Source organism: Plectropomus leopardus, chromosome 7, assembly GCF_026936395.1.
Source record: "Plectropomus leopardus strain MGB_pleo_1.0 chromosome 7, ASM2693639v1, whole genome shotgun sequence".
NCBI lineage: Eukaryota > Metazoa > Chordata > Actinopteri > Perciformes > Serranidae > Plectropomus > Plectropomus leopardus.
This window is the reverse complement of record NC_142182.1, coordinates 20,548,340-20,560,665: the sequence shown is the minus strand read 5'-3', so window position 1 is coordinate 20,560,665 and position 12,326 is coordinate 20,548,340. Positions and strand designations below refer to the sequence as shown.

The window sequence follows — 12,326 nt, the reverse complement described above, 5'->3', positions numbered from 1 at the left end:
AACTGACAATTTAACCAAGATTTTGCAACATGGTGAGACCAATACATTTGAGCCTTTGTGTATTTCATGCAAAACATTTTTCAAACTTTGCATAATGGGAATCAAGGAAGTGGAATTTAACATGCAAAGTGAGAAACACAAAATGTTCAGGAAAACCCACCAACAATCGGCAGTTGCAACTCATGTTTTATGTTACAAGAAATATTTGGGCAAAATTGTCCCTAACCCCAAAGTACTTTATGTTGGTGTTTTTTTTCTCCCTCAAATTTATGTTATTGTATAATTGGCCTTAAATTTAGTTCAGAATAGCATTCTAAAAAGTCTTAAACCCATAAATCTAACTCGTCTTACACTATGGAGACCCACTGCAACAGTGATTATGTAGAAGTAATGTAACACAGTAGCTATTTAGCTGCACATTCAAATATTAATTTATGTATTTCATTTCTGTATAAAGTTGATAAACAGCAAACAAGACAAGGCAGAATGAAAGTATGTACCTTGATGTTTGTAAAATGTAACTGAATGTGAGGCCGGTGTGATCTAATGTTTGCTGACTTCCTTCAACAACCAACATCCGCTCATTATTGTTAGACACACGGTATTTACCTGTCTTAGAAATATAATGCAAACCCCAAATCAGTTTTAAATGTTGTGTGGATGTTCTTTCAGGTTTTAGAGAAAGAAATTAAGTATTTATTTGGGACAAACATGTTGTACACTCTTCAAACATGTATTAGTGTTAGTATTTAAGTATTATATTATCATTTTAACTCAGGTCTGATCATTCTTCTCCTTCTTCCCCTCTCATACCAGCTCACACTGATTGTTACAGGAGCCATCTTCACAGTGTCCATCATGCGGCCTTACATCTTCATCGCCGCCATCCCATTGGCTGTCATCTTTGTTATCCTCAGAAAGTACTTCTTACGAACTGGACAGCAGCTCAAGCTACTGGAGGCTGAAGGTGAGAGTGGAGCAGGAAATGTGTTTGTGTTGCAATCGCACTATTATAGAAAGAGTGCAATGGCACTTTTTTAGTCATTGGGAGGACACATAACAAATGCCAGTAAAGACATCATAGAAATTCAATACTGCCTCTCATCATAGCGTTGTTTGGAAAAGAGATTTTTGAGTAAGTAGTCTTACCAGAACAAAAGTATACATTTGCAACATGTAAATAAACACACAATTTAAAAATGTCTGCCACGTGATGGATACATTGTGATGAAATGTAGTAAATTCTTTCATAGACTAGGAAAATTCCAAAATGCGTTTAAATATATATCAAGTGTGTTTAAAGCTCAGTATGTTTTATAATATTGTTCTAGAGATCACATAATGAAAAAAATATAAATGCTTTCTTAAAATGTTCTGCATTAGAAATCTGTTTAAAATTCATTGAGAATAAAGCATGACAGTCAATTTTTTAAATAGGTCTTGCTGAAGTATCCTTGAATAACAGGCTGAATTCCTCCCCGACTCAGAGTTGTTGTTCTTTAGCTCTACCTCAAATAGCATTGACCCTTGAAGATAAATTAGGTTATATATGATAGATTTTTATTTCTTTATGATTTGACAGCATAATGAGAGTGAGTGTTAAGAAGGTAGACAACTGGCAAGAATGCAGCGATGAAATGGCAAACATTCAGGAAGAGTAAAAGTGAGAACATGATAGGAAAACCAATAGAATGACAGAGGAAGCGAGACTCAGGGAGGCAGACACCACAGTCATCATAACTGGCAGCGGGATTGTGGAGGCCCGGGGCCAAGAGGGCAAAGGTCCGCTGAAGAACAAAAACATGACAGAGGAAGGGTTGACAGAGAGGATGGATGTGCTGCCTCTGAGGGGGGGAAGCAGTTATGGGATGTGAGGCAGGATGAATAAAATAACCGCTATCCTCCAATTAACAAAGAGTTTCTTATCCTTGTGAAAAGAATGAAGACATTTGTAAAAGCTTATTCACAGACAGTTGTTTGCTTGTGAAATGTTTGGGTGTACATTTGCCAAAAAATCTTTTATATTTTTTAAATACCAGACCTTATCCCCAAATGAAAATGAAAATTCTTGCATCTATTGGTGGAACCAATTATTGCAAACTAAACCACCAAAATCAATGTCTACATCCTTTACAATACAGTCCAGGGTATCTGCAGGTCTTGATGTTTCCTCAAAAAAATGCCTTGGAATCTACTAAAAAATCTTACTTATAATTTACAACATCTCATTTTGTCATTTGGTTTTGCAGTATTATATGGGGTATTTTTTTCTTTTTTGCATTTGATTGCGGCTGTTCGGAAATTTTGCACATTGATTACAACAGAGAATTAGGTTACTGGACTGTTGATGAAGATCCCGTTGTGCACACAAGATGCCGTTGTGTGTGTGTGTGTGTGCGTGTGCGTGTGCGTGTGTGTGTGTGTGTGTGTGTGTGTATGTGTGTATGTGTGTATTTTGGATGTCCTTGCTCTGCTTTCAATTCTGTCACTGAATGTGCATTTTGATGATGACGGTGAGGTCTTTTCCGGCGCAGCTGAGAGCACGTTGGGTCATAGAGATGAGCCGCGCTGGGATTTCCTCCGACCCCATCCTGGTGTCTCTCTCGCTGGTGTCACATGCAGCATGTCAGACAGCACACTTTAGAAATGTTATGTGTGTTAGTCACTGAAATGTTCATTAGATTCCCCGATGTGTTCCCCAAATGTCCAGATGAAAAGCATTATTTAAGCAGAGTGAGACTCCACCTTACTCATACCACAGAGCAAAATCTGGTGGCGTTAGAAGTGAAAGAGGCAAAAGGGAAGAAATAAAAAATATTAAAATTTTTACAGATTAATTTCAACAGTGGTTACCGATTTAATTTTTTGTAGAACGATGCCTCTTTATAGCTCTACCAGTGGCACTCAAATTTGTTATAAATGGCCCCAGTGGAGGTCGGTTTTGTTGTTTTCTGCTGAAAGAATCTAAAGAATGTCATGATGAAGATGATGTCACAGGAATTTCATACAGCAAAGGCCATCAGCTGAGCCCATACTGAAGAGGCGCTATCCACAGTGTAAAATCAAATAGAGAGAAGGACCTAATGGCAAAAGTGAGTCAAGATGAATCAAACAGAATTATGCAGCAGAAAAGAGGCGCAAGGTCCCGATACTGAAATTGAACGATTTGTTTGGTTTACTGCCCTTTTTTTCTAACACTGAATAGCTGACAGTAACCAAAGATTAAAAATAAGCCTATTCCTTGCCTGAACTCTCTTCACTCAGAAGCAATTTTTGCCAAGTAGCTTACAAAATATAAAACTTTTAAATTGTATGTATTTGAAAGCACATGCATCCTCTTCTCCTCTCCTGCAGCTCGCAGCCCCATCTTCTCCCACCTCATCATCTCACTAAAGGGTTTGTGGACAATTCGGGCATTTGGGCGTCAGACCTACTTTGAGACTCTCTTCCACAAGGCACTCAACACTCACACAGCCATCTGGTTCCACTACTTGTCCACACTGCGATGGTTCCTCTTCCGGTGCGACATGATCTTTGTCCTATTCTTCTCCGCTGCTGCCTTCATCGCTGTGGGAACCAACCGTGAGTGACAGGATGAAGTGTTGCATATACTGATTTAGGAAAGATTTCAGGGCTCTCAGGCAATAAACAGACTTCTTTACTACTGTAAGCACAATATATTTTTAGGTTTATACATAAAGTTTTAAAGGAGGCCAGAAGATTCGTAGGCTTTTCTCAAACTATAATGGATCTCATAATTCTACCTTTTGAAAGAAACAACCTCTGAAATCCATTTGGCTTTTTAAAAGGCTTTTAAGTGGCTGGTATCAGTGGTGATATGTGTCATACATAAGGGTTAGTAGGGTTCTGCCAAACTTGCTATTATTAGGTTGGAAAGGTTTATTTGGTTTGTGCAATAAAAGGCTTTCCTATGAAAGGGCACAAACACCAGATTTTCAACCAGGAAAACAAGTTCAAGTTCTGTGTGAAACCAATATTTACGACCAGCTAGGGTTGCAAATCATAAGCACTGTCCTCAGTTGCTTATTGTTAAAATAAATGATCGATAGACACAATTAACACAATTGTGTAGTCTATCAATAGATCGATTTAATATCACATGTTCGATTAAGATCTTAATGACCAATTAATCGATTAATTGTTATCATCCCTACAAAGAACCATGAATTTTTTTTTAACCTAGCCATGTCGTTTTGGTGCTTAAACCTAAGAACTGGGAGCATCCATTGAATGGGCTGATAACGGCCTTTTGTATCTATCAAAATGATCCACATCTAAGAGGCTCATAACCACAGATAATGACCATTTAATGGGCTGATAATGTCCATACTGCATGCAAATATTGTCTCTGCTGACCTCCAGTGGTTTAAATTCTTGCCTTGCTGCAGTGATTCGCAGGTGTACTTCAGGACCCTGTGACATCACTGATGGGTGTAGTGGTTTAAAGCGATAATTTGGGATTGTTGACTGTGGGACTGAATGAGATACTTATCTGTGGATTAAATACAATGGCAGTCGGTCAGCACACTTCCTGTTTGCAGAAACAGACGGGACTCACACCCCACACCTCAGCATTACAATGCTCTGGTATGGCGTTCACATCAAAATTTATTTTAGCCACTTTAAAGAAAGAGGCTTAACTAAAAAAAATCAATATCAGTTTCAGTGGACGCTGTATTTAGAGTGTTTTCACCGCTTTACCTCTCTATCACAAACGTCTTTCTTTAGGCACTACATTTTCTCAACCGTGCAACTTGGAACCGCAGAAATCCAACTGTGTGGTGAACGTTATCAAGCCATTCATCAACTGTAAATTGGAGAGACAAGGTCATTTAAAAAGACCTTTTATCTTATTTTGGTAGAGTGAGTAAAATGTTTTTACTCACTCTACTAAAATATTTGAACAAAAGCCAAAATCGTTTTTTGATCGACTTACTGGTCTCCAAAAATGCCTCAAGGATGCTCCTCTTTTCAGTTGTCGTCTCAAACTCACCTCATTTTAAGTGTAAAAATTACTGTTTTTGACAAAGGAGTCTGGTGACTTTAAAGAGAGCATAGATGGATGTAACAGCTTCCATTCTCCATCAGAAGGGGCTCTCTGGTGGCATGTTTAAGTGGTGAAAATATCCCAAGAATAGTTTAAGCTTAAACAGACAATACTCCTGCCTACTTCTTGAATCCAGGGGCGAGCCAACCATAATCTATTCTATGAAATATAATGACTATGGATAAGTCGCTCATACAACCACACTTTAAAAAATCTAAACTATCCCTTTAAGGAAACGAGCAGCACTTTGTGCACATATAAGCCAGGAAGGAGGAGGGAACATCTTGAAATTCCAGTAAGTTAGCCAGTTAGTAAACACCTTATTATTTCCACTACTCCAATCAGACGCCTCATTCTTATCTGTGTGTTACAGTGTGCAGAGTCAAATATCAGGATCATAACAGACATTTTGTCTCTGAAAACTGATCAAACGTGTTGGAATGCCACCAGATAAAATAACATGTACAAAAAGGAAGTGTGTGTGTGTGTGTTCGAGTGTGTGTGTGTTCAATTAAATGAATGGGAAACACAAGTGAAAATACACACGTGTTATTGCGTCATACCCTGTGTTTATGTTGAGAGCAGATTAAAGAGTAATTTCACAGATCATTATTTCCAACAGAGCAAGAAGCAGAGCTGCAATACCTAAGCGCTGCTCTGACATCAGAGAGAGCTGCTTAGACTGGACAGTAGTGATGACTGTGTGTGCGTGTGCGTGTGCGTGTGCGTGTGCGTGTGCGTGTGTGCGCATTCTGCAGAGGACAAACCTGGGGAGATTGGCATCATCGTGGCCCTAGCCATGCTCATCCTTGGGACTTTCCAATGGGCTGTCATCACCAGCATTACTGTTGACGGACTGGTATGTGGTTCACACACACAGCTATCATCGTTTGCACCACAGTAAGACTTGACTTGCATTAAAATACCACACAACCATCGGCCAATCAGGTGTACGTCAAGCGTTACAAAAATGAACACAACAAATGCATGAGAGGAGGTTTTTGTTGAACATGTATGGGTTTATTTATTAACACCTGTGTCTGCATGCAGATTTCTGCAGGTCCTTCAGAATTTTTTTTTCTGCCCATCTGTCGTTCAGCCTTACCCAAATTTTTCCCACATGACTCTACTTCATGCTTCATTACGGCAACTCCTTGAAGTTTGCATGTACGAGCATAAACTCCGAGGATCCACGGTCACTCATCTTGGTTTAAGCTTTCCTCAATTCTGTCCACAAAGTGGTGAAACAAGTCACTGCACATCTTCCCCTGCAGACTTAAAACCCACCTTTTCAGACTACAGCGTGATAACACATGCAAGCTCTCATCATGTCTTATTTCCTAAAAATACTTTTAAAGCTGGGCTCATGTGGCCATAACAAAAGAAGATTTATTTAATCAAAATAAGAAATTAATTGTTTCAAGTGGGGAGTGTAGAAATAGTATGTGTGGGCAGGCTGCTGCAATCACGGACACAACCCACCCCACGCTTTGTCTGTTTCTCTTTCCCAAACTTGGACTGAAATCCGATCAAACGATAAAACTAGTGAGTGCATATTTTAGTGCTGTGTTTAGCTGTAATAGTGAGAGTTTTGGAACAGGAAGTGGCTGCCATACTGTTTGACAGTGAAAACGGAAGCTGAAAAAGGAGGATTTTGTTACCAGTTGCATATTTTTTGCAGCAATTTTTTTGGAGAATAATGTTTCAGCTCACCTTAAAATGAACTATAATCAAATCATTCATTACTCAGTTGGCCGCCGTTGTAAAGTGTGCATTATGTCACCCACCAACGGTAGCGTTAATTGGCCTGGTATGGCGTGTTGCATTCTGGTAGTTGTGGGTATTTTACCTTTTGAGCAAGAGAGAATGCCACAGTCCTTTTTCTCGGTTTTCTCTGGTCAAATAGCACCAATTTAAAAAATTGTTTTGCGTCTTTCTACTGCAGAGACAACTTAGTTTCATTAGAGGACCCTCTTTATATCGGTAAAATACTTCTTTAACGATCCCTTGCTTGCAGAGAGAGCACAGACAAGTGAATTGCACAATACACAAGATAACCCCACAGGTCATCACAAAACATTTTTTAAAAGTCTGAGCATTTGTACTTTGGCACTAGACTTGATTTTAAAGTTGTTTGTTTCGGTCGGATGCACTTCCAATTATTGATGACATCTAGCTTTTGTTTGTATGGAGTTTGAATGCACTTATTGTAAGTCCATTTACAGCAAAGCACCTGCCAAACAAATGTAATGTACAGTGACTCTGAATTCATCTAGATGCAACTCACACGTCCTGCTCTTACTCACAGAGCCATTCCTCTGAAACTGATTTGATTTAGAAATTTCACATTTGTGGGTGGTCAGCAACAGATATGAGAAGGATTCTTCCCTCTTGTTCTTTGTAATAGCAGTTTATGTTTCCTTAGAGCTTCTTATTCAGACAAATTATGGCGAGTGAAAGAAAACAAAGGGTGATCTGCAGGTACCTCAGCAGTGCTGTTTATTAAGACCATGTGAGACACTTTTGCTCCAGTTTGTACCCATTCAGCAGTTGTTTTCTCCTCACATTTTGGTAAGTGGAGCAGACAGAGCTTATCAACGTGCAGGACGTTTTGTTCAGTACACACACACACACAGACACACACACACTCATACAATGGCAGTGATGGTGTTGGTGTATATTTTGGAGGAGTTGGCGGTGTTCTTCACAGCATGACTGAAATGCTCATGTAATACAAAGATTCATTACAGTGACTCCCTCTGAATAACATTTTCAGTGTTCGGGAGAGTAGCTACCAAAATATCTTTTCCTTCTTCTCGAGTAGGAAAATAACGTATCCCCAACATGTCAACTTACATGATGAACTAATAAAAAACATCCCTTTTTCCAGCTTTATTAGAGTGTGCATTTTAGAAATTCCAATCGTTTTAGATAATTTATTTTATTTTCGCTTAATATGTTGGAAAAGTTCTTAAAGACCCATTATGTTCCACATTATGGCACCCACATGTCTCTGAGTGCAACATCTATGTGTCCTAAAACACATATCGTTGTTACGCCTCCCCCTCATAGACAACATGCATTTGCTGACATGCTGAGGGATGTGAAGCTGGCAAAGAAACATGTCGACTGACAAGGCACAGTAATATTACCGGACTTGACCCAAACATGACACTGCTAGCATCTACAGCTGATTGTTTGCAAAATGCTTGCATATGGAGTCTGTGTGTATTCAAGTAAAATGTGCCAACAGCAATAATGTGCAACAAATAAGACAAAAAGCTTGCTAATGAGCATATAACTCACCTGTCCAACAGCAACATAGTCAGCTCGGAGTCTGACTTTTGGACTACAGTTTTGGAACACTCTTGCCAACGAGTAAAAGCTGTCCAATAGCTGTCCAAATTGTAGTCTGACTTCTTGCTCGGTCAGTCTCTCTATTTCACTTCCTAGCTTCCTCCGTCACCTTCCTCTTCTGTTCTTTAGCCTCAGACGTTGCATCAAATAGTACAGCAATGTGCAAACTGGTTTCTTTTTAGATGAAGGCTGGAGTGTGCCATAGTGCCGTAAAGCTGTACGCTTTTCTTGTTAGTGAACTGCGACCGCTGGCATAGTTGCATAGTTGCATAATGCTGAAATCAGTGGACTAAAGTAAAGTAGAGTAAAGTAAAACAGATGAATGGTGTCATGTGCCCGGAACACCTCGAACACGAGACGCCCAGGAGGCCTCCTGATCAGATCCCCGAACCACCTCACCTGTCCCCTTTCAGCTTAAAATTGTTTTGGAAATTCCTGGCATAAAAAATCAATGCTGTAGTAAACTGTATTTATACCCACATCAACCCCCTTTAGTTCTGCAGCTCTCGTCACCCTCTGTCTTTCTCCATCTCAGATGCGTTCGGTGGATCGTGTGTTCAAGTTCATCGACCTGCCGTCAGAAGAGCCGCTTCCAGGGAAATCCGGTGGTAAAGGAGCCCCAGACCTCGTCATCGACAACCCGCACGCCCAGGACTGCTGGCCAAACCGTGGCCAGATGGACGTACAGGGCCTTACTGTCAAATATACAGAAGCTGGACGCGCCATCCTCAGCGACATCTCCTTCTCTGTGGATGGAGGGCAGAGTGTAAGTCTCCTGAGTGATGGGTGAAGAGTGTGCGTGTCTGGATTTTAATGAAACTTGGCAGAGTGATGTATGTTCACTCTGCCTTATTGGAATTTTTACCATCAAAGCACTAATTAGCCTAAGAGGGGCTTTGCAATTAAAGGGTCATACCAAGGTGACAGCAAGGTGACATACCAGCCAGTAGGAGGGCTGTGTCGCATACATGTGTTTACAGCTGGTTATTATTTGGTTAAAGAGGCTTTAATCTATACTTTTCTATGAAGACTGGATCTATTCATATGTGAATGTGAGAGGGAGCGTGTGTAGTGACAAAAGATAATTACCACCACCTCTGTGGTTGTTTTTCAGCTCCTCTGAGTGATTCAGCAACTTTCAACATATTTGTACACATACATCGTTTTAGATTTTTCACTGTTCTGTTTCAGTGTCACTGCGTTCATCAGTTTTGTCTTCAGGTGCGGTCAGTAGCTGTTTTCAGGAAACAGCTAAAAACCCACTCTTTGCATCCAAAGTTAGTGACTAGCTAAAAGAGCTGCAGTGATTTATTGATCAGTTGTCAACAGTTACATTAATGTCCAACTAATTTAATGATTGATTAATCAGTTTGAGGATTTTTTAAAGCAAATAAATTCAAAATTTGTCGGGTTGTAATCAGCCAAAGCAAATCTTGGTTGACTGAAATCCTACCCACTCTAACCAGACAACTGACCAAACAACTAACTGATTATTTGAAAAAATAATTGACAATTAAAATGATTGCCAATTGCAGCCCTACGTGGTTGTGAAGAAGGGAATTCTCAGGAGTAAGAGCCTAAAACGGAGCTGAAAAGAAAAGAGACCTATAAGTGATTGTAATAAAGTAAGAAAATGGACCAGAACAGTATGAATAAAAAACAGCAATAATATTAATGATGACAAATGTTTCAGTAACTGATGGTAGAAAACACTTTTTATCAAACTCATACATAAACTCATATCTGTAATACCCCCCTTTTATCTGGATACCTTATGGTATTTAATTAGGACAGAGAAACTCAGGCAGTATTGGCCAAATAGCTTTCAGCGGAAAATGGAGAAAACGTTATATTTGAGCGGTCTCTTTCTCACTCTCTTTTCTGCTCCTGGCAGTAATTATAGTCCGTATGAGCTCCTCATAATGAATCCTGGAGGACAGCTGAGCTCAGTAAGTGTCAGCACTTTAGCCTCTCCCATTAGCTTCTCTATGGCCTCCTGATAAATGGGCTAATTGTTGCTGCAAGGCTGTAGAAGACAGGACGGGAGCTTTTAAGACTTGTAGACACCTCAAGGCAGCGGTTCATTTCACAATGTCATGAGTATTCTACTCATATATCCATATGCATAGCATACTGTACACCACATGTGTGAATGCAGTATATATACTGTTCTATAGGTATGCATTGGACAAAGACGCAAGATACAGAACTAAGTATTCACCATGCTTAGTTCTGTGTCTTGTGTGTGCATGGATCTAGCTAACTGAAAATAGTGGATGACTTAATTAAACTTTTTAATTAACTGAAAAGCGAGACATTAGTTTAAATATTTAGCAGATTAAATGTTTCTGTGTGTGTGTAGGTGGGTCTGCTGGGTCGAACTGGCTCAGGGAAGAGCACCCTGCTCTCCGCTCTGCTGCGACTCGCTTCCACTGATGGAGAAATCTCGATTGATGGCGTCTCCTGGAGCTCTGTGTCTCTGCAAACATGGAGGAAGGCCTTTGGGGTGGTGCCACAGGTATGTCTACTGTACAGCTGCCGAGCTGCTATTCAGCATGACGCCTGACTGCTGGTTCAAATTCAAACACTGTTCATTTTGATAGGTAAATCAAAAACACGATAATCAACAATATTTCAGCAAAGCTGGTATCAGGGGGATGGCAATTCAGAAGCGCAGCTAGGAATTAATGATTTTAAAGTTAAAATAAGTGTTCAGAATTAATTATTTGATTTTATTGTTACCTCTGGGCTATTTTAAACAGAGAGTCTTTATTCTGACCGGCACTTTCCGGATGAACCTGGATCCACACGGACGTTACAGCGATGAGGAGCTGTGGAGGGTCGCTGAGGAGGTGAGGCTCTGTTTCCTCTTTCACTCTGCTGGGCTTATAATTCTGGCCATGTGATATATATAGAAAAATAACATGTAAGGAGTGTATCTAAACCAAAACAACACAATAAAATGTCCTGCAGTGTCAGATTCAGCTTATTTGATTGAAGGTGCAGTGTCGGTACAAGAGAAACTGCGTTGTAACCTCATGTTTCGGGTTTAATGTGATATCCTCTAAAGATGTTTGACCTTATCTCTGAGATCAAAGCACAGATGATCCTCAGTGGAGTGAATCCTAAATTAAATTCTCTCCTGTGTGTCGTCAGGTGGGTTTGAAGTCGGTGATCGAGCAGTTTCCGGACAAGCTGGACTTTCAACTGGAGGACGGAGGCAACGTGTTGAGCAACGGACACAAACAGCTGCTGTGTCTCGCCCGCTCCATCCTGAGCAAAGCCCGCATCCTGCTGCTGGATGAACCCTCAGCCTACCTCGACCCCATGTCAGTACTAATGCCAACACACTTTAATCTGTCTGTGTGTGAGTGTGTGTGAGTGTGCGTGTGTGAATGTGTGTTTATGCAACATAGCATCTCTGGTATAATGTTGTGCACCTTTAATTGATGCAGTTTCTAAACTTAATTTTGAGTTTATTTTTGACAGTTTGAAACAGAGCGTTGGGGGAAAAAAAGCTGTACTCATGTATTGTACTTAAGTATGAGTTTGAGGTACTTGTACTTAACCATTTTTTGCTACTTAATACTTCAACTTTCCTACATTTACTCGTGAAACATTGTACTTTAAAAAAAACCAAAAACATTAGTTACTTTTCAGACTCAGTTTAATGATAAAAACTATCAATTTAGGAAAAATTCATAATCATAAATTAAGTCAGTGTTTCTCAAATGTTTTTTATGTAAATTTAAAAATTAACAGTTATACATAACTCCTGAAATATATATACAAAAATAAGTTCAAGAAAAATATAACTGTAAGTTCCTTAAACCAAATTTTACATTTAATATTCCTACTTTTAATGAATAATAAAAATTAGCAACCTTTATGGGTTGCAACA

General features: G+C 39.6%; 1 protein-coding gene across 1 annotated transcript in view; it reads left to right on the top strand.

Moving 5' to 3' along the window:
- cftr (CF transmembrane conductance regulator) overlaps positions 1-12,326 on the top strand; it is a 48,556-nt gene that overhangs the window by 31,384 nt on the left and 4,846 nt on the right. The window contains exons 19-25 of the mRNA XM_042495996.2: positions 817-967; positions 3,355-3,582; positions 5,827-5,927; positions 8,961-9,191; positions 10,788-10,943; positions 11,188-11,277; positions 11,582-11,754. Coding sequence (XP_042351930.1) covers positions 817-967; positions 3,355-3,582; positions 5,827-5,927; positions 8,961-9,191; positions 10,788-10,943; positions 11,188-11,277; positions 11,582-11,754 — 1,130 coding nt within the window. The remainder of the gene's footprint in view (positions 1-816; positions 968-3,354; positions 3,583-5,826; positions 5,928-8,960; positions 9,192-10,787; positions 10,944-11,187; positions 11,278-11,581; positions 11,755-12,326) is intronic.